General features: G+C 35.1%; 1 protein-coding gene across 6 annotated transcripts in view; it reads left to right on the top strand.

Moving 5' to 3' along the window:
- CCSER2 (coiled-coil serine rich protein 2) overlaps positions 1-22,459 on the top strand; it is a 69,959-nt gene that overhangs the window by 25,858 nt on the left and 21,642 nt on the right. For all 6 annotated transcript variants that reach the window (XM_065670837.1, XM_065670834.1, XM_065670836.1 and 3 more), the window contains exons 4-9: positions 6,608-6,698; positions 9,754-9,916; positions 10,571-10,766; positions 20,085-20,168; positions 21,535-21,621; positions 22,126-22,224. In XM_065670837.1, the coding sequence (XP_065526909.1) occupies positions 6,608-6,698; positions 9,754-9,916; positions 10,571-10,766; positions 20,085-20,168; positions 21,535-21,621; positions 22,126-22,224 (720 nt within the window). The remainder of the gene's footprint in view (positions 1-6,607; positions 6,699-9,753; positions 9,917-10,570; positions 10,767-20,084; positions 20,169-21,534; positions 21,622-22,125; positions 22,225-22,459) is intronic.

Here is a 22,459-nt window from a genome sequence, read left to right as displayed (position 1 = left end):
AGTCATCTTTTATCTGCCCTCCAGATGGCTGACTCAGTCTGTTTAGGGTTTAATTTTAAAAGCTACTTAATTTTTTCATTCTTCAAGCAGCTGAAAACATACTTTTTTAGTTTCTGTAGTGCTCCCAAAGTCTTCAATTGCCCCTTGAGTTGTTTGGGCACATTTTCCCTTTGCTCATGCTTTTTTTTATGCTTATTGAACTTTTTTTCTGTGGTCTTTTTCCTCCTCAAAATATATGTGTGTGTGTGTGTATAGGTATTTTATTTTATTTTTTTAATGAAAATCCAAAATCTTTAATTTTTAACACCTCTGCATAGGACATGCAGCATATGCAACTGCATAGTAAAGGGCTGGGAAAATGTCTGCACTTTCATGCATCTAAAACTGTTAATTTTTCTGAGCATAAAGCACATCTAGGTTTTCTTTGCAAAAGCATGTTTGAAATAAGAAACAGTGCCCCTTTAATATAGCATAAGACTTGCAATACACTTTGACACTATAGAGACATAAATCACTTCCAGATGCAAAATAGTATAATTTCTTATTTCAAATATTAAAGCACAGAGAATTGTATAAACACAGTATATTTTCATTGTTTTTCCCAAATTATGCCAACTCACTGCAGTGATCCCTACTTGCAGTCAAGTCAATGAACTCTTGTAGAAAATAAAAGGCATCTGTTTTGTAAGTGCAACTACATGTTAATTGTAGTGTTCAAAGTTCACATTAGAGGCACCCAGCTGGGAGATCTTAACAGCTGCAGAGAGGTGACTACTAATGGTAAAGTACTAGTATGTTTCATCTGGGATTTATGACTTTATATCCCACTGTCAACTCCTACATCTTCTGTTGTTTCAAAAGGCTTCCCCCATCTCCCTGAAGAAATTACTTTGATTACTCTTTTCTCCTGTGTGGTATTATGTGAAATCAGCATTGTTAAATTTATGTTAATATACTCATTGCCATAGCATCATACTCCTGCTAAACACAGTGTCGTAGCTTCATTGTCATGCTGACATAGGCAACAAACATTTAATTTAAACAGGATTTCTTCAGTAGGAGAATGGAGGCGACATCTGACCAGGATGTTTGACTTCTTTTACTTTTTATGTTTTACCCTATGGAATGTCACAAAGACATGTCAGCTTTAAATGATTTAGTGACTTTGACAACTGCTTTTCTAAATTGACAGAGCAGTTTGTTGTAATACAGAGAAGCTAATTTTTTTCTAAGTTTTTTTTTCCCCATGTAATATAGTATTTTTAAAATGTTTTTTGATATACTAATTATCCAGAAGACCTATACAAGTAGTACTGGTATTTGAGAGATTCTGATGGAAATCTCTTCAAAAGGCTTTTATTTATGGAGTTATATGTATTTTATTTTATTTTAGGACAATTTAAATATCATCCTTTAAGCCATTGCTTAAAATTCTGATATGTTAATTAGTTTAACTGTCACTAACTTAAATGTCAAACTTTCTTCTAGTCTGTGTCCATTAGATCTTTTTAACATAACAGCTGAAGAAAAAATTTTGTGTGGACGAATCACTTTATTTCATCTTTCAGCGATTTCAAAGAAACTGTTTATCCTGTTACTAAAACTGAAAATCAGCTCAAGGTAGATGTAGGAAAAAAATAAGCATAAAACATTGTCCATAAAGACTTACAATGTTCAAAATAAGTAAAGCCCCTTTAACTAATGGAAGTCATAACCTTAATTTTATAGTGGTCATTGATACTTGCTATAATATGTGTTCAACAAAAGGAATACAGCGTGGTACTGCAAGAATGACTACAAGTCTGAAGTTTGATCTAACCTACTGGTGATTTGTTTGTGCAAAGGGATTAATGTATGACTAAGTAAATAGAACATGCTATAATGTGCTGTCATTCAGCAAAGTGACCTGTAATTACTGCTGTATTCTTAAGTAAATAACTTTAAGATATATACTGGGAATAACCTAGCATGTTTGTCTTTCATAATATCCATCCAGTTTTAACAGTGAAGTTTTTAAATAAATTAGATTACCTTAATGTCAGATAAAGCTTCTATAAATGCATTGTCCATAACCTGGGAAAGTATTGTATGAATACTAACAACAAAACTAGGTGTGTTGGAAAGGTATTTATATATTGATGCTGTAGATGACACATTATCTTTTGCTGCCACCTTCTGAGTTTGTAGACCTGCTTTCTGTAGTTTCATTCATCTTCCCGAAGTGGTGATATCTATCCTGTAATATTGTTGTTTGTAGTTTTTAAGGAGTTACAGTCTTCTGTATTAAATGATCTACATGAATTGCTTTTACAGTCTTTTTTGAACAAGAATTAAAAGATCAAAGAAATTGTGCATATAGGTTTGAAAAAATTAGGATATAGAGCAAACCACTCTGAAGAAATTTGAATGTGTATTAAATTTAATCACTACAAAATACTTGACATCTGAGCTTTTGCTTCCATTTTCCACTGGCTTCAGGAGTGCATTATTATTATTGAAATCGAGACCTAACTCACTAAATTGGTAACCAAAATAATTATGTATTTTCCTTTAACAGCCGATTTCATAAAGGCAGAATAAGTTAATGAGGTCTGAGATCTTAAATTGTGGAAAAAGGTAAAATGTTGTTCCAAATATTCACCAACAGTTCATGACTACCTCAGTGCAATTTCTTTTCAAGCAAGATAGCATATTTTGGCATGAAAAGAAGGGTACTGAATTTGTATTTTGGGACTAGGCTCTTATCAATTCTGTGAACACTCTGAAATTTTGAGGGTTGCTTATCTGGAATTACTTTGCATTTCTGCACTAATCCAATGCCCAACTTGATTTCTTTTTAATTTCAATGTAATATGCATTGTGTTATAAACTTTCACTTGTGCACACCTTTTAGGTTTAATAGGGAGGAAATGTAGGTATCTGTCCTTGTAATTTGGACATGTAATTTAGTTTTAATTGCATTATATACTTAGCGTAAGAAATGGGAAAGCTAAGGATCATGTATCTTGCCTAGGACTGTTAAGCTAAATTGAACGTAAGTTGGTGGGCTGAAAAATACTGCTCTTCAGTGGAAGAGAGAGTTTATGCACGTAGTCTGAGTAATTTTTAGAAAGAACTTTAAAAAAATATGCTTAGTGTCCTTCATAATGAACTCGAGTGGAATTTTTATTGAATATTAAACTTTTTGTCTTCAGAGCTTAGTATTATTTTGCATCTTGAGAAACATGTTCTGAATGCTACACATCCAACAAATTAGGCAAAAAAAACCCTCAAGCTATTGTAGGTGAACTGCTGGTATGTGCTTGATTAACCTTGGGTAAACTTGGCGCCTGAGGGCAGTCACTACAGTAAGAATTTGCAGGACACTAGAATAAACTTGCAAAGTGTGGTGTAATTGTTTGCCAGCCTTACCTTTGCCTCTGTTTAGTCTTTTCTTATCTCTTTATGCAGTGCAAGTGCTACCCGCTGTTGAGGTTCTCTGCTTGCTCAGTATGTGTGACTACTTATGGCACTAGTCATACATGAACTGTTTCTCACATAATGCTTTTTCTGCTCTGTTGCAGTAAGAGAACAAAGCACTACTACCTCTGTTAACCTGAAAAATTTCTGGAGGGGGATCTTGCACAGCCTTGTAGCTTGACTTAAGATTTAGCAGTCCCAATTGTAGGTTGTGCCATCTTGAAAATCTTGTGCTAAATCAGCCATGTGAAGTTACATGCCCTTTTAGCATGCATTATTCTTTTCAACTATACAAATAAAATAAGATTTATCTCTTACTGCAACTTTTAATAATTGCTGAAACATGTAATATTCTGTGGGGCTGGAGCTGATGCACTTCTGAAGATTTTATTTCCTTGTCTGTTTTAGCTCATTGCCCAGAGTCACTTCATGATGATAATTTGTTGAGCACATATTATTAACAATGTTACTGCTATGTAGTTAACTTCTGTTCATTATACAGTAGTAAGAATAACAATGGAAGTCTGAAAATACAGGGTTAGTGTACTGATCTTGATGAAACCACTTTATCTTGCAGTGATCTCCAGATGATGTTGCTGACATGTACTTTTACATTCTGTTTTCCAAGTAGATAACATTGGGAATTATTCAAAATTTAATTCACATGTGGTCTACCTATTACAAAGACTTCATATTCACAGTTGTGTTTTCCCACATGGAATTGCTTCAGTGTGGTGCAGGAATGTATAATTAGGGAAGCATAATCAAATGTTCTGTTGACAGAAAAATGTATGGCATCTCAAATGCTGACCTTCTCTGACATCATTAGGCTTAACGAATTTGTGGTACAAAGATTGTGAAGTGGCTTATCTAGGTTTATTAGTTGACATTCTGACACACTATGTTTTTATATTGAACTTGCTTTAATGCTTGTGCATAGCAATGTCAAATGTTTTCAACTTCCTTAGATGTTTGTTGCCACTATCTGTAATTTGTCATGCTCATTAAGTTTCCCACAGTAGAAGAAAATAATGCTTGTTTGTACTAATTTGGAAGATCAAAGCGTGACATAGAAACAATGTGGCAACTAAAAAACCAAAGCTACCTCTCAATCGCACTTACATTTTGCAGGATTATTAAAAAATACATACTAATTAAAATTCTTCTAGTTTTTATATATTTACTACTTTTAGTTTTAACTTAAATTTTTTCCAGAAAGTTAGTTCTCGCAGATATTCAATCCACATTTCATTTAACTGGCTTCCATTTCTCTGAAGCTTTTCCATAGTGTTTTTTTTGTTACTAATTTTTTTTCCCAATAAATACTTGGGATACTGAATGTAAACAAAATATTTCGGGTAGGACTTGGAAATGCGACAAAGCCAGATGGTTCTGTCTCAAGTATTCCATCTGTCCTTTATAGTGTTCGTGCTTTACAAAGTACATATTAACTATTTTCATCTCATACTCTCCCTTCTAAGTCAATAAATGACTTCCCCATCAGAATTGTAGAATGTTTAATGTTCTGTGTGTCACAATATCCAAAAACCTTAAAATATACTTAGATTTTTCAACATTTGGAACAAGCTTCCCCAGGAAAGTGATGGAATCACCGTACCTGGAAGTGTTCAAAAAAAAAGTGTAGATGAAGCCCTTAGTGACATGGTTTAGTGATGGTCTTCACAGTCCTGTGTTAATGGTTGGGTTTGATGATGCTAAAAGTCTTTTCCAACCTGGTTGATGTTTTGATTCTATGATATGTAATAAAATAAAATAGTCCTTTGTGAACATTATAGGAAGACTGCTCAGGAATACTTAGGGCAGCAATTTAGACATTCCTGTTGATGTTCTACCTTTTCAGCTATGCATCTCTCACAAAGTGAATCTAACAGTAGCCAGCAAAGGGTAACTTTCTAAGTGAATATTGTTTTGCAGTGTATTGGTAGTCTGTATGGAAGTATTTGGTTAAGTATTTAACAATCCCTTTATTATCCAGTGTGACATAATTAGTTAAACACTTCATTTACTTTGTATTTGCTAAATTTTTCAATACTGGTCCCACATATCATCTGTAGGTGTAGCTATTAAACCTAAGAAAAAACTGCCTTTCTGCTCTTAAAAAAAAAAAAAGAGGCAAGTGTGAAGTGTGCCTTGAAGCAATGGCTTTTTTTGTGGGATATGGAAAATAGAGCTCAAGAGTTAGCTGTATAACCATTAACATTTTCCTTAGACCTATTTTGTTTTGTAATCATTTAGTATTAATATGTCTAGCCTTCTTTGTGTAAATATGTAAAATGCATTCTGGGTTCTCTGGTCAACTTCGACACTTTGTTGCCTGATGTAGCTTTTCAGTAGTGTGGTGCTGGCAGCTTCTGTTTGCTCCGTAAGTTGAATATTCTACAGCCCTCTCGAGTTTTTCCTACTTTGGTATTTAAGGAAGAGGGGTCAGGTTTTGCCTTTCTAACACTGAGTTGACATGCCCTGACTACATTCCTTTAATGCACCTGACTAACTACACGTATGTATAATTTCATTTAGTACTATCACACTTCATTGCATTTTTCTTGGAACTATTAACGCGCACACACACACGCATTGTGACAGTTTGTTAGTTCCTTTACAAACAGCTTTATGTGAACCACAATCTTAAAGATAAAAGCAGAGGTTAGTGCTGGTAGTAACATATTTTGTTTGTTGGCCCAAAAAATCAAGATAACATACAGGTTCCCCCTCTTCCTTTCAATATTCTGGTAATATGGTATGAGAGCCCAAATAAGGTGATGGAACATCTTCTAAGTGAGCAAAATCATTTAGTTTTAAAATGCTTCCAACTGGGGGGAAGGCAGGATATTAATGAAAAGAAAAATCTGTGAAGTATTCCATAGATGTAAGGCACAAAAATGTTTTAATCCATCTTTATTTCAACTAACACTGTTACTGTATCATATTACTAGATGTGTGATGATTGTTGTTTGTGTAGATTGTCTCAAGTAAAGTTGATCTTGGCCTCTAAAGAGAAGAAGCTGCTGCTAGTATTGGATATGTGTACAATGCAAATGTAAACAAACCTTTGGAATAAGCTTTTTATGACAGTAGGGTAAATAAAATATTATGAAAGCATCTGTATCTCATATTTTCTTTCTTGCAGGATATCTTGAATAATCTTGATTCATGCGATCTTGAAGATGATGATCTCATGCTTGATGTGGACCTGCCGGAGGACCCACCTCATGATAAAGGTTAGTAAATTAGCTAAGCAATCTTAATGTGAAACTGCAATATGGACTTAGGAGATTTCTGAATTGTTGTTTTTTTTTTTTACTTCTGCTTTAATAAGACAATGTGTTCTTCAAATTATTTTCTGTAAGTAACGACTCTTTTCTGACATATATGAAATGTAATATTGCTGTTCTGCCAATTACAACTCTTGCATTTGAAGAAATCTCAAGTTAGAAATTTACTGCCTTTTGTAAAAATGCAACCTTGTTGCACTCCGTTTATTAAAATTATTTTGGTAGAATAAATTTCAAACTTTTAAGTTAGTCCAGTTTCATGCTTCAGCTGCACTAGAAAATGTTAGAACAGCATTTTCACAGCTTTGAATTACAACCTAGTTATTTTTATTATTATTTTCTCCTACAAAATGACAATATATCCTAATACATTTTATACAATTTAGAGTAACAGAAGCCTGAAGATTTACAATATGGTTTTTTTCGAGGTGTTTTTTATGCATTCATATGGTTAGTGTATGTGCTGGCAAAATTTTCATAAAGAGGATAGTGGTACCTAGGTGCCATTAAAATAATACAAATGTGAACTAGAGTGAACTAGGTAAGGGAGATTATTGTCACGGTTTCTCAAATCCTGTCCTGGAAGACCAGAGGCATTTGCTTTTGGGCATTCCTGACCTATTAATAAAAATTGCTACCAGCAAGTGATATGGGTATTAGCTTTATTCTCCAAATTCAGTGGAGGGTAATATATTTTGAGGTGAATGGAAACGTTTAATGTGGAGCACTGCAGCATCCTACCTTGTAATAACAGGCACAAGTGAAGACTCCTGTATGTATGTTGGATATGAAGCCAAATTATCAGTAAATAAATACAGAATTTACTATGTACCATGGTGGCACATGATGTTTTAACAGTGTGCACATATGAAATGCTGCACTTAATATCTTAAATCTCAGAATAGGTTTTCCAAAGGACTTATGTGAAGGGTGCTTATTGACAATAGTGCTAATATTCAGCTTTTCTGCCCAGATAAGTGTACAGTTTTTATCTTTTTACTTTTTTGGTTTACTAGAACAGTTAACAGCCCAAGCCTATGGGATATTCTTTCAGTAAGGGTAATTCTAATTCTCTTGGGGAAAAACTAAGAAACATTTTTAAAAGGTAGATCAATTTCTCATAAGTTTCCTTGTTCATAAACATGCACTGCATCTGCATCAGTAATTCTTTCAAATTACAAATTTAAAGAATATGTGCATTTTAAAGGTGAATGTCAAAAACAAAAAAAAAACTAGTTTCCCATTTAATCTAGACACAAATGAGAAATGATTTTTTTTAATCCACTGCTTTCTAAATTACATCAATATAATAAACTTAAATCTACTTCTACAGCTAAGTATCAGTAATGTTTGTATAGCTGGAATATGCTTTGTGGCTGACAACCTTCTGTGTTTTTTGTTGTTGTTGTTTTTGTTGTTGTTGGCGGTGGTTTCTTTTGTAAGTTGAGTTTCCGCATTAAGTTAGTATGGCATAAACAAGGTGCCTCTGGTATAGTTGTTTCTTGAAATTACTGAATTAGCAAAAAGCATCTGAAAAGACAAATTCAAAAGCCACTTTCAGGCTTTCCTATAAGTAAACATGACCACGTGAAAAAGTCTGTCTCAATGTCATTTTAAAAAGCTAGGAATCATAATAATGAAATTGCATATAAAATTATCGAGGGCTTGTTTTGTGTAGACCCGGTTGAATTTTCACATGTTATGAGCTGTAGAAGGAAGCTTGGAAAGGAAAATAATTTTTCTGTTACTTTAGGTGAACAAGATTTTCTTAAGTAAGTTTTTGATTATCAAACTAGGTGATAAAAACTGAATTGTAGATATGAGTATTTGTTACAATAATATTTAACAGCGTTTGTTGCCAGCACTCTCATAGTTGTGTGCGACTGCAGTGTGACATCAGCCTCTTAAGACCTTCCAGGTCCTCAGAAACCCTCCTTGTTTCACTTTGGAGTCTGGGATGCCGCTTGGACGCTATTTATAGCAACAGTTCTAGCTCAACAAGTATGCAGTGAGTGAGGATGGCAGTTTTAAATCACAGGGTAAAACTGGGCTCACTTCCCAACAACACGCAGGCTGGGAACTAAGCAGGAAGGAAGGCCTGTTTATGAGCGTCTTGTGCGCAACTATGTCTGAGTAGGCAGCCGAATAAAACAATGTTCTCCTGTGTAGAGTTATTCTCCTAGCAAAGGACTGACAATGTGAGCAAAAACTCCTTGGGTAAGTAAAGGAGCAAGTGTGATGGCAGGATAGCAGCTCATTACTTTTTTTTTTTTGCTGTGTCTGACTGCACGGATAGCCTTAGTTTTGGCTTTGTTTCTTGTGGTTTACAAGCTGTTGCCAAATACAGCTTTTGTTCCCGCAAGAAGTTTGTGGAATCTGCTCTGCTTTGCTTTGCAGAAGTTAGTGTTTTAAAAAGAGATTATTTTGTTTGCTTTTTTTAAATTAGGCTTTCTGTCCAAGTAAGTAAAGATTAAATGTCTCTGAAGTTGATAAATAGGATGAGAGATGTATGTATTTTAAAAAATGAAACTCTTCTTTTTGGAATGAAGTACTGGCCTTTTTCTAAAATGTCATCTTTCTGTGTTTGTTGTTTGAACTTTTTAAAGGCCTGAAGATCTGTCAGTGAGAGAGACAGGAAAACATTACTCTTGGATTTTTTTTTTTTTTTTTATTTTTTTTTCTTCACCATAGCTCTACCTCCTCCAAATGATTTTCTGCTTAAACTGAAAATACTGTTAAGGTTGTTTTCTATAGTTTCTGCTACAGGTTACTGTTATGCTTGTAACAAGTTCATACACTGGTAGAAGTGTGACATAGTTACAGAAACCTGCTTGACAGTTCTAAGATACATACATACATTTTTTGGATCAGTTAATGAAAATAAAACCCCATGGATTTTACACTGCATCTGTTGCCAGCACATACTCAATATTTTATCTACAAGGTCATAGGAACAAATTTTACAGCTGCCTTTTTTTTTTTTCCTTTTAACCTTATGTAGAGGAATGTGAAAATATGAACCGTTATGACAGACAAGACAGAAATGCTAGACAACATCAGGAGGGATTCTGGAAAAGAACACCACAGCAGCGATGGAATACACAGGATCACTATCATCTTGGCCATACTGATCACTATATCCATGGTAAAAATGATTTAAACAGGTAAAGAACTTCTTTTATTCCAAATCATTAAAATACTGTCATGAGAAATCTGTTTTGGCACTAATGGGTCTCAAGTAATGCTGAGTACAAGACATTTTCAGAATAGTTTTATGTCTGTAAATACATGTCTGAGTGGGCGCATCACTGAGTTTTATAAGAATTTGTTTTCAATATTTTTGTTTCTGTCAGGGTTTTTAATCCAAGCATATGTTACTTTTATTTATATGGTATTCTAAATGCTTGACTAACTTATCATGTGTTCTATGGAAAAACATTACACTGTCTTATTACTTGCATTTTGTAAGTTTAGAGAGTTTTTTACTTATTCATGTGCTTTTAAATTAAATGTAATCCTATAGTTCTTACAGGCTAGTTTGAACGACAGTTTATAGCAATATTTTTTAGGGTACTGGGGTTATTAGTCCCCAAGAGATGTGTTCAGAGTGGGGAAGAAAGCCCAACATTTAAGTGAAATAGCATTGGCATTTTCTGATTTATTTTCTGCTGTATGCCATGGTATGTGAATATGACCCACATAACATAACATTTCATTTTTTACTAAATGCTCTCTAGCTGTAGTGTGCAACTGCTGTGGTTTTAATATATATATGTCTTAGGGGTTTTCTATTTTGTTATTTTTTTTTTTTTTTTTAGGGGATCAAACTACCTAGAATCTCCTGTTAGTCACTTTGAAAGCTATGGAGCACCAAATTTTTACCAGGCTTCTAGACAAGTGGTGGGCTTACCAGAGACTACTGTGATGCTTGATGAAATGACCCTTCGGCACATGGTCCAAGACTGCACAGCTGTAAAAACTCAGTTACTGAAACTGAAGAGATTGCTGCACCAGGTGAGCTGTTTAAATGGAACAAAAGCAGTAACATATATTTGAGAGTGAGCCTGGATTGGCTATTATTCTGTTCAGGCTTATTAGGCTATTGTAATTTCTGTTATACATTGAGTTAGAGTGCTCAAGAAAATGAGCACTTTTTACTGCCATCGAAATGAGTACTTTTTCTGCTTTTTTACCACTTTACTAACTGCAAAAAATATGAAATATTATATTACTGTTCTGCATCTCTGAGGAAATAATGCTAAATAAGAGAGAAATATCAGTAGATGTTAACACAAGCTTTTATTTATAAAATATTGTATATCCTTACTAAGATCCTAAAAAGCTGTGAGAAAAAAAAAATTAAAAAATGCTAAAATCAATCCCATTGATCAAACTTGTGTTCCACAAGTCAATGCTAATAGCTTCTTCTTAAGAAGATATTTGTTTTTCTTATTCATTTCACCTTCTTTGTGTGTTTTGACAAGAAGCTGAGTAAATCCTACAGGGTCTTCTCTATTGAAAGTGCTCAAATTTAACCTTTCTGGTGTATGAAATTACTGAATTGTTATAACCTTTTAAGGAGTTTTTTCATTTCACCTCAAAACTTGGCAAATGGTGGGAGCTGGTAAACTGCTGGATGACTCCACAAGAAGTATGGCATTTCAGCTACAAAAAGTGCTTAACTATTAAAAAAAAAGTCCATGAGACATTTTGGAATCATAGACAAATTAGCATTGAAAAGTATCTGTATGATGTTCTGTTTAACACTAGATATACTTCTATTCTTTTTCTAACAGGATAACATAGTGTAAATAAGTTGGTGCCTTAAAAGTAAGGTACTAAAACAAAACAGCAAAACAAAAAGCAAATCAACCTAGAGGCTACTTAAAGGTTATGACTGTGCCTATTAGAAATGTGACCATTTGTTTCCTGTGGTAACAGAGGATACTTGAGATGCTTTTCCACTGACAAAATCAGAAATACAATTGGAACAAAAAATATGGAGCGTCAAAGGGAGGGAGGGTGTGTTCTTAGAACCTAGTGCCTCAGTAGTGGAAAGCATGAACTGAGACTCCCAACAGCCTGTCCTGGGTTCAGCAGTAGCAGTCATTTTTCTCCTTCTTAGTAGCTGGTGCAGTGCTGTGGTTTTGACTTTCAGCCTGGGAACAGAGCTGATAACACCGATGTTTTTAGTTACTGCTCAAATGTTTAGACTGACCAATGACTTTGTGAGCCTCATGCTCTGCCAGGGAGGAGTGGGAGCCGGGAGGAAGCAGAGACAGGACACCTGTCCCACACTGACCAAAGAAGTATTCCATACCATAGCACTTCATGCCCAGGATGTAACTGAGAGTTACCCCAGAAGGGCTAGTACACTACGGGGGTTGGACAAGGTATCGGTCAGTGCTCGGTCGGGCTGGGTGGGGCATGTTATTGGTTGACTGGTGGTGAGGTGTTGTATTCTCTCCCCTTGTTATTATTATTATTGGTGGTAGCAGTAGTGATTTGTGTTATACCTTAGTTATTAAACTGTTCTTATCTCAACCTGTGGGAGTTGTATTCTTTTGATTCTCTTCCCCATTTCTCTGGGAGCAGGGGGAAGAAGTGGGGGGGAGTGAGAGAGTGACTGCGTGATTGATGGCTGATTGGGTTTAAACCACAACACAGCCTCATGCAGGCGATTGGTACATGAGGTAGCAGTAAACTCTTTATCCAGAGCTTTAACACAAGCACAGTTAAACAACTAGATAGATGATCCGTCCATGTGTAGTTCATTATGTAAAGGTGTGCATGTACAGCCAAATAATGTGTTGCATGCAGAATGTTGAATTTTAAATCTCACTCTAATTTATAATAGCCACATTTCTATAAAGCTTACAGAAAACAAACCTTACCTCAGGTAGCTCAGATTAAGCTTTTTAAAAAAAAAAAACCCTTAAAATCACAGAAGAAACTGTTACCTCCCAAGATGTATGTTCTTCAGAATTTACTGCTCCTCTTGCAAAAAGCTTGATCTTCTCCCCTCCCACCCTTTAAGTGTGAGTTTTGTAACAACAAATATTCTTCCCTTCAAACTTTGCTAAGCATACTTTGTATTTTCCTGACGTAAATGTCCCCTTTCTTGAATTGCTGCTTCCAAAACTCATCAGTGGACTTTGGAATGTTTGTTCTACTCTTGTGTACTTTTTAATGTGTGTTATCTTTTTGCAGTTACAAGTTCTAGCAATATTATTTAATTTGGATAGGTAGAAATAGAGCTGTAGTCACGTCTTAGGCATGAGGGCTCAGAGGAGCAGTTACAGCAAGATAGTAAGATACACTAATTAAAAGCAATTTTATACAATTATCTAATCAACTGTATTGTGGCTTACTGTAGAACATAGCATGTAATGAATATATACCTAGTAGACTCCTAGGGAAACTTAATGTGCTATACTGGATTCATTGCTGTGATGGTAGTTCACATAACTGTATATAAATTATCCTGAATATTGCTGCAACAGGAAGGGTTTGGTGTTGTGTTGCCAGTTCTGCTTGGAAAAAATAAGTAGTTCTTTGAGTAGTCTAGCCTTCTCTGAACTCTGTGTGACCAGGGTAACAATGCCAGCAGTACACATGCTGTGTGCTTACTCCTCACATACTGTCCTCTTTCTGTATCTTCAGAGAATCCAGAACAGGTGTTTCATCTCATGCAGAGGTTTTTAAAATTTTCACTTGAGTAAGTATAACCTCTGACAGTGCAGTAATGTTCACTCTGTAGGAGCTGGTATAAAAATGTACGTTCTTTTTGCACTAAATGCAGTTGCAACTGTTTACAGGAAGATGTTAAACTACTGGTGAATGTTCTCACTTAATATTTAACTGGAGCATTAACTTTATATTGGAAAAAGAAAATGCTTTGGACATCTAACTCTAGTAATAATTGACATCTAGATGTTAATGCCTCTTAAACATTGACTGAGGTACTCAGTTTGCATGCTTGAAGTAAGTTTTCTTCTGATCTTAAAAATATCTTCCTTCTTCCTCCTCAGTTTTTTAAACTTGCTACTCAACTTGCCAGATAAGGCTACAGAACTAAAGTGTTAGCACATCCATTTTAAAATAAGAATTGTACTATTTCTCATGCCCTAGAGCCTTTGATCTAGGCAAGGATTGGCCCATCCTCTGTAGTAACTTCCTCTCAAGACTGGCAGCAATAATTCACAACCATCTGTCTTATTTCAGATAAGTACTTACTGATATTTTAAGGGGAACTGAAAGATGAAGAGGTTCACTGGGCCATGAGATCTGTGAAGCCCTTTTTTTTTAGGGGAGGCAAGTTTTATATATTACTTTTCAACTCACCATTCATGAATGAGAAAAAAAAAATAATTTTCAAGTACATACCTTTATTATAACTTATCAGGTATGACTAGTCCATTTATATGAAGAGATATGAATGAACGTATAGTCTACAGTGTGACATTGTTAAATGTACCAATATATTTTTGCAGAGGCTTTAGATTCGTAAGTCACATACTTTTGAAGTACATATTCATTGTGTTCCCTTCTTTTTGCATCTGGTGAGATCTGCAGGAGGTACTTATCTTTGTTATAAGAGGCCTGAAGAAACGGATTTAATGAATGAAATACGCAGGTTTGTGTCATGCATTAAGTTGTATGAATTGCACCTACAGTTGTTGCTTTATTCCTTAGCCACAAAATAGTTCACCTCAGTGACTTAACTATAATTGAAAGAGACAGAATCAAAGAAATTAACAAACAATAGCAAATAAAATTGGAAAATTTTAAGTTTAAACAGTTAGTTGTTGGACTGTCATTATAACAGCATTTGACAGTGGACAGTGAAAAATGTATGTCAGTTGTCTGCAGCAGTATTTGAATGAAGCTACACTCAAAATGCCAGGTAGTGAGCAAGTGAATAGCACCCCCTAATTGAAGGACACTTAATTTTTTTTCTGTCGTTAAAAAAATGTTGTTAGCAAAGGATACTGTTCAAACAAGAAATTTGTACCAAAGGAAACTTTGAATTGGCATTCAAAGGCTAGACCTTGAGAAAACTTTAATAAACCTTGGTAAACTTCAGAAATATTTAACATTTTTCAACTTCTTCCTGAGCTGTGGATGCTGGAATGTTGGCAGAATTTTAAAGATTAAATTATTAGTATATTGTTAGTGGCGTATTTTTTAAACATCCTGGGGATTAAAAGGCAGTTTAGGCTGTTAGGGAATCACAAAATAATTTCTGAAAAAGCTTTTGCTTCTAATGGGTTATTTTTTTGTAAATAGAAGACTTTAAAATACATTAGTATAATGAAAATAATTACTGTTGTTAAGCTTTGATATCTGTATTTTTTTCTGAGGCAATATGGGAGGTTTCTTCTGAGGCAATATAGGAGGTCTTTTCTGAGAGAGGATACCCTTAATCTCATCTCTTCTAGAAGTTCTGTACCTCTTTGTTTTGTTTTGTTTGTGTGTGTTTTTAGATAAAGCCTGAAAGTGATATTACCCAAAGCAAGCAAAGGGAGAAGGGAAGATGGAAAGAAAAGGCAGTAAGAACATCTGCACTGTCTGTATGCTGTATAGGAGGCACGTTTGTAATGTTGAAATGTATTCCAGGATCTATTATTTTCTCTTTAGTCATGGAGCTTGACTTTTCTTTTGATTGGTGGTTTGTTTGTTTGGGGGTTTGTTTATGGTTTGGTGTTTTTTGTTGGTTGTTTTCTTTTTTTTATAGAGAGGCTCAGAAGATGAGAACATGTAATTGCTGAGAGTTACAGGCCAGTGTGGCATTTTTGAGCTGCTGCTTATCTGCAAAAATACTGCAGTGCTCAAAGCCAAACAGTCTAGTAGGTAAACTGCTGCTGTGTATAATAAGCACAGTAGGTTAGAAAGTTAGCGAGACTAACTTAGAAAGAAGCATTTTTTATTAGGCTGTTCTTGACAAAATACTTGTATCTTATACTACTTTTGGTAAGCCAAATACTAAACACTGTAGTGACAGATTATTATTTATGGAGTGCAAGTCAGTTCTTTGGGAATTTAGGAAGGTAAAGCAAGCACAGGTATATATGTGTGTCATTCATACTGGAGTTTTCACACAAAATACTGTCATGAGAACATATTGAATACATCCACTCAAAAATATGAATTTCAGTATCTGGCTCTTTGGATGAGTTGTGCTGTACCTGTGGCAGCCATGATGGAGGGTTATTCCCATAACCTTTAGCTCATGATCTTGGGATGGATTAAAAATGACATGTAGACTTGAGAAGTGTCTTGGACATGTAACATTTGGAACTGGGTATGTAAAAATGTTTTAAATGTACAAAAATAATTGTCCAGAGAAATAAGGTGCATGACAGCATTATCACTTAGGGAAGAAAGGATTGTTACATATTTTACCTGTATGTAAAATTAACAATTGTATCTCTAGATTTCACTGAGTTTGTCCTGAAATAGTAAAATTGACTGGTTTCTGAAAAACTAGGATGATGTCACCAATTTTCTGAGTAGGTCCCCTTTGAAATGAAATATGAAGCTGAAATGATATTCAATCTGAAATCTGACTACTTTGATAGTTAAATCCTTTGGATTTGTTACATAGGCACTTAATATGTAGCCAGGGGTATGTGGAATCCACACACCAACTCCCTTCAACCTCTTTTAGAATACTCCAAGACAAATAGGTTGCTCTGGATGAAAACCTTTACACTAACTTTTTGTAGACAAGTGTGAAGAGGTATTTTGTAATGGCTTCTGACTCCAGGTTTGCTATAACTTTATAAGCCACTTTAAAACATGAGGCGTTTGATTCCCTCAATTTGTTACATAGGGATCACCCAGAACTGGACAAAAGATGAAGTGTATGCTGTTGACTTAAGTCCAGCAAAACCCTTCCAATAAATGTGATTAAGTTGAAAATCATTGTAGACAAAGAGTGACTCAAATGGGTTGCTGATAAGCATAGCACCAAGAAAAGGACTATGAACTAATAAGTCACTGCCATAGTACTTGACTGTTTCTTAAATGAGCAATGATCTTGATTAAATATCATATGCAAATACATGTATATATGAATTTATATCTGGTTAAAATAATCGAGCCTGTAACTGAAGGCTGTTCCTTGATAACTAATTAAATGGGAGTGTCTGCAGCATTAGTCCTCTGTTAGTTTACATACTGCAAGTTATTTTGAGACCTAAACTGCAAGTAATGTTTAAAAGTAACTGTACTGGGATTGTCAGAATGTATGAGGTTTCAGCTGTTTGTTGCAATGTTTTAAATTTAGGAAATAGTTACAAATACTGACAACTGTTTCTTCCTTCTGCTGCTGCTGTTTTTCAAAAGCCATTTTCTGCTAAAGCAGTTAAAATGTTTTGTTGCTGATTGTAAGTAATAGTTTTTTGATGCATTTCATAAGCATTTTTATTATTTTTAATATGACTAACAAACTATCCTAAGTTCTTGTTTTTTGCAAGCATCTTTTATATTTGGCACAAATGAGGCTAGTGCAACTCTTCTGCAGATGTAATTATACTGTAATAAATAATGTTTTCTACTATTATAAAAATGTTGGTGAGGTAAAAACCAACTGGTTGCAGCATTTTATAGTGTCTATTGCAATGCCATGATATCTTTTTATGAAGCTTATTGTTATTTTACCTAGAAGTTAAAAATATATGTTTTTTCCAAGTTTCTCAAATTTGATGATATCTTGGTATATAATTTCTAGGCTACCAAAAATAGCACATGCATATAACCAGTTTCATTTATCTTGTAATTCTGTTGTCTATTTGCAAATTTGAATTTTTGGGGGGCTTTTTTGGGTTTTTTTGGTTGGTTGGTTGGTTTTGTACGTGGGTAGTCTTTATTCTGCTGATTTCATCCTCCCCAGTCTCATTTTAGCAAAGTGATAAGCAGGAAGGAAAAAGCTGAACAAGACCATAGATTTATCTTAGCATTTGTTCACAACTGGATTCTTAAAGTCCCGCAGATCGTGTTAGAACTGAATTTTATTTTCCATTGACCTGTGTGCATTATATGTGTTAAGATAATTAAGGCAGTGGTAAGGGAATTGATGCAAATGAACTTAGTTCTTGCTTTGCTAGTGAATATTAGTCAGTTATATTGTTGGAGTACTTGATTTAAATCACTGGAGAATCACCAGAGGATAGTAACATACTAGGTTAACCTCTTCTGTGTTTTTTCCATTCCTTTGATTAGTCTTTCACAATTATAAATGAGACCATCTGTTGTAGCTTTTCTTATGAGTGCATGTGTTTGCATGAATAGTTATTTAAAATAAAAAATGTTGATGAACTGTAATATATAAGAAATATAGTTATTTTATATAAAATAAAACTTAAAGTATATGTTAATCTGTAAATGATTCTATGATTCTAGTTAATCATTTCCTCTAGCATTTTATAAATATTTTTTTAAATAATGTGTGTTTATTATTTTGTCAATTTTTTAAAAATACTCTCTTAGAAGTTGTTCATAACATAGACTGTAAACTGCTGCTTTGTCAGTCTGTCATTTGCTGGTGATTTGCCCAGAATGGACAAACTGCTACTTGTGAATTGAACACAGCTGTGTGTTGGACAGTGTAAGCTGAAGTATTTGCTATGCTAAGGAGTCAGAAGCCTTGAAATTTGACTTCTCTCACAATTGGTAGCATTTAAAAAGAAGGGGGGTGGGGGTGGGGAAAGGCCAAAAATTGAAAAGAAAAAGCAAACCCCCTCCAAAAAACAACCAACAACAGTAACCAAAAAAACCGACAACCAAACCCAAAGCCAACACAAAAAACAAGCTAACTAGAAACAAACCAATACCAAAGAAATGCAAATCATAAAATTAAACCTAAGTGAAATGAATTTAACTGTCTGTAGTGTGGTAAAAGCAGTTTGGATTTTTATGGTAGTTCTTGGTACTCTTACCATTTAAGACTGGTGTTGGTTCTGTATATTTTGGTTGGAAGTAATTGGTGACTAGGAAAAAGTAAAAATTGAATTGTTAAAAGTTCAATTAACTTAATTTTTTGCTTATTTGCATCTGGGCAATCTCAATGTTTATCTGTAATTTAGTTAAATTTGTAAGATATTTCTTGTGGATTAAAAAGCAAAAAAGATACCAAGAAGATGTATAGGTCTGTTGTTGGTTTTTCCCTTAATTGATCCTTAGCATATGAGCAGCAGTTTTACTCTTGTGGGTTTGAGGAGTTGCTGTCTGAGGCTTAGAGTGGTTTTAGACAGGTTTTGACATAGGCTGCTCTTGTATTCTGCAAATTCAGTGTTAAGCAGTAAGGTCATTGGGTAAAGATACTTAAGTCTGAGAACCTGAAAAAATATAAAGTAAAATGTTTGTATTTAAGGAGGTAGCAGATGGAGATGGTCAGAGAGGGAGGTGAGGGGAAATAAACCTTTTTACACCAAGGAAATGGGGTTATGATATTGCATGACCAAAAAAATAACTGTACTGTTCTTTGATATCACAGCGATTAGTCAGGACATCATGGGACAAACCTGAGAACATAACACAAGAATAAACCATCAGTTTGTTCAGTTTGTGACTTGACTGTGCAACCTACCTCAACCTTTTGAGGCATGAGTGCCACAGGTTTGAGTACTGCACATAATGGCTCTGTGTGTGTGTTTGTCACGGGAGTGTAAGTGCTTCAGGGCATACCTATGCAGTCATGTTTTTTAGCATCTTTGGTTGTTATTTCTGTTTTTACTTGCTGTGCTTAATTTCAGAATTCGTGGCTGTCATGGCAGGGGAAAGAATAGCTTTGTGTAGTTACAGTTTTTGTAATTGATATTTAGTTCTGATGGCTGTAAATTCGTTTTGTATTAGTCTGCACAGTAGCAAATGTTGCTTTTTTAGTTAAGAATTCCTAGCTGAAATATTTTGGCTGTATATTTTGATATTGCTCACACATGATTTGAATGGATACTAAAGGAAAAAAAAGCTTTTAAGATAACATAGCATCACCATTCCTTCCTTGTATAACACATTTGAGCACAATGGCCAATTTGTGCCAGATTTTTGTGCAGAATCATCATACTTTGATATAGCTGCAGCTGTTCCTTAAGCTTTGTGAGGAAAGGCTGTTCATGGTCCTTATTTGGACACTGTACACATGCTGCAGCAAGGGAGGCTCTCCTGTCAGGGGGAAAAAAAAAAAAGGAAAACTCATGGTGGCAGAGGTCAGGTATTGCAACTGGTTCCACAGAGAGGTGATGTATCTCCTTCTTTGAAAGCAAGTTTGCAAGGGAGTTGTTTCAGCAAGTAATTTGATGTATTGTTCTTGGCTGTATTCTCTGCTAGAATGATGAAAATGTGTCACTCCAGGATATTCGACTCTCAGTTCCATCAAGTCCAGAACTGCAAGAACCTGAGACAACTTTTAAGGTAAATGACACCAATTTACTTTACAGGATAAGAGATACAAACCTGTTTGTGTTTTAGAAACACAAACCAAAAATGTGTATAACTATGTAGTGTTTCTTAAACACTTCAGTCTTTCCAGTTTTGTTAAAATAGGTTTATTTGACCTTTTAAAATACATACTTACAAATGCTAGCACGGTTTAAATAATTAACATAACTTACGTTTTGGTGTTTGTAGCAGTCATGTGGGGCTTAACAGTGTAACTTCTTTCAAAAGTTTTCTACCTACTTGATAAGTGTTAGGATTTGAAAAGACGATTTTTGTTTAAAAGTGGAATCCTACAATACTTAGAATCATAGAATCCTAGAATAGTTAGGGTTGGAAAGTACCTCAAGATCATCTAGTTCCACCCCACCCACCATGGGCAGGGACACCTCACACTAAACCATCCCACCCAAGGCTTCGTCCAGCCTGGCCTTGAACACTGCCAGGGATGAAGCATTCACAGCTTCCCTGGGCAGCTCATTCCAGTGCCTCACCACCCTAACACGGAAGAACTTCCTCCTTATATCCAATCTAAACTTCCCCTGTTTCAGTTTTAACCTGTTACCCCTTGTCCTATCACTACAGTCCCTAGTGAAGAGTCCCTCCCCACCATCCCTATAGGGCCCCTTCTCTTCTCCAGGCTGAACAGCCCCAACTTCCTCAGCCTCTCTTCATACGGGAGGTGCTCCAGTCCCCTGATCATCCTCGTGGCCCTCCTCTGGACGTGTTCCAGCAGTTCTGTGTCCTTTCTATGTTGAGGACACCAGAACTGCACACAAAATCACTCTTGCATATTTACCATTTTTTTTACTTCTGAACTTTGCTACTAGAAAGTCTTCAATTTTTAGTATGATATATTCAAATCAGTTGTGCTGTTTTCATGCAGTAAATGTACTTATGCATATGTTTCTAAATGATTTTTTTTCTTGTTTCTGTTGGTTTATATTAATGATTTTTAAATATCCATTCTCTTAACCTTTAACCTGCAGTATATCTTCTTGTTGGATAATGAGAACTATAGGTAGAGTTTGGTGGCTAGGGATGTTCATCTACCTGATGCCAGTTGCTTGTACAGCAGATTAATTACTATGTGAAAAATACAGTTAATTTACTTTAAAAATCTAGTGGGTCAGCTCAACTCAATCTCTTACAGAGACTTCTAGTCAAGTTTCATCATTCTTCAGGTTATATGCGTACAGCCCATCTCGCCACATGAATAGGAAAAGGAAAGCCCATGCTAATGTTACTGCCAGTCCTCCGTGAACATCTGATGTAGTATGTCCTGTAGAGGTGTAGATTTAGATTGTCTAGCCCTTATAGAAACTCCACTGTTCTATTGCAGATGGATGATCTGCTGAATGAGATCAGGCAGCTTAAAGATGAACTGAAGAAAAAGGATGAAACAATCAACCAATTAGAGCATCAACTTGTAAGTATAATGCTAACTGTTTAACGAAATTCCAAGTGTGCACTGCAGAGTTTAACTTCAATAGGTAATTCTTGTGAAGGATTTTAGAAGGCTAGATGTCTTATTTTTTTCTGTATGTTTGCATTATAACAAAGGTAGACTTGGGTTCTTTTTAGAATCACCTCACTCATCGGTCTGTGAAGGTTCAGCTAGCAGACTGATTCTACATGTTCTAGCATGTAATTATTGAAAGGCAACTTTAACAATGTGGTGCCTGAGAAATTTAATTGAATCAAAAACACTTTCTAAAAATAAACATTCATTTTAGGTAATTTCTAAATATACTTTTGGAAAAGAAGCTGTTGTACAGCACTGTAAGTACTAGTTTCTACAGTTTACTTGTATTACTTGACAGTTCAGCACAGTACAAGATATTTGAATACTGGGCCTTGAATGTGCTTTTCTAAGAAATTTATTTTCTAACAAATTCTTTTTTTTTTTTTTTTCTTTTTGGGGGTGATTAAGGCTACTAGGTCTAACTGCCAGAAAGACAGTCAAAAACCTGCAGGGGCAACATGCACGTATGCTGATAAATTTACGCAAACCTCCTGGAGGAGGAGTTCTGTGAGTAAAACGTGCTGTTTCTTCCTGGGTACGATTTTCTGCATTTCATTTCCCCAGTTCTACTACTTTTGCTGTCACACAGGTTGGCTTTGCTTAAGAGATTCTGTGCTGTCTGTGAGAGTGGTATCCTTCCTGCTCTTCATCTCCTGCATTCTTTTGCAACCCTTTTATTTCATCATTTATTACAAATATTCCTTTTAAAATAAGAAGTCTTCTCTTAAAATAGTCTCCCATT

The sequence above is a fragment of the Lathamus discolor genome, chromosome 3 (assembly GCF_037157495.1).
Source record: "Lathamus discolor isolate bLatDis1 chromosome 3, bLatDis1.hap1, whole genome shotgun sequence".
NCBI classification, from domain to species: Eukaryota; Metazoa; Chordata; class Aves; order Psittaciformes; family Psittacidae; genus Lathamus; species Lathamus discolor.
Note: the sequence above shows the minus strand (reverse complement) of the source record. Positions and strands in the feature narration are given on the sequence as shown.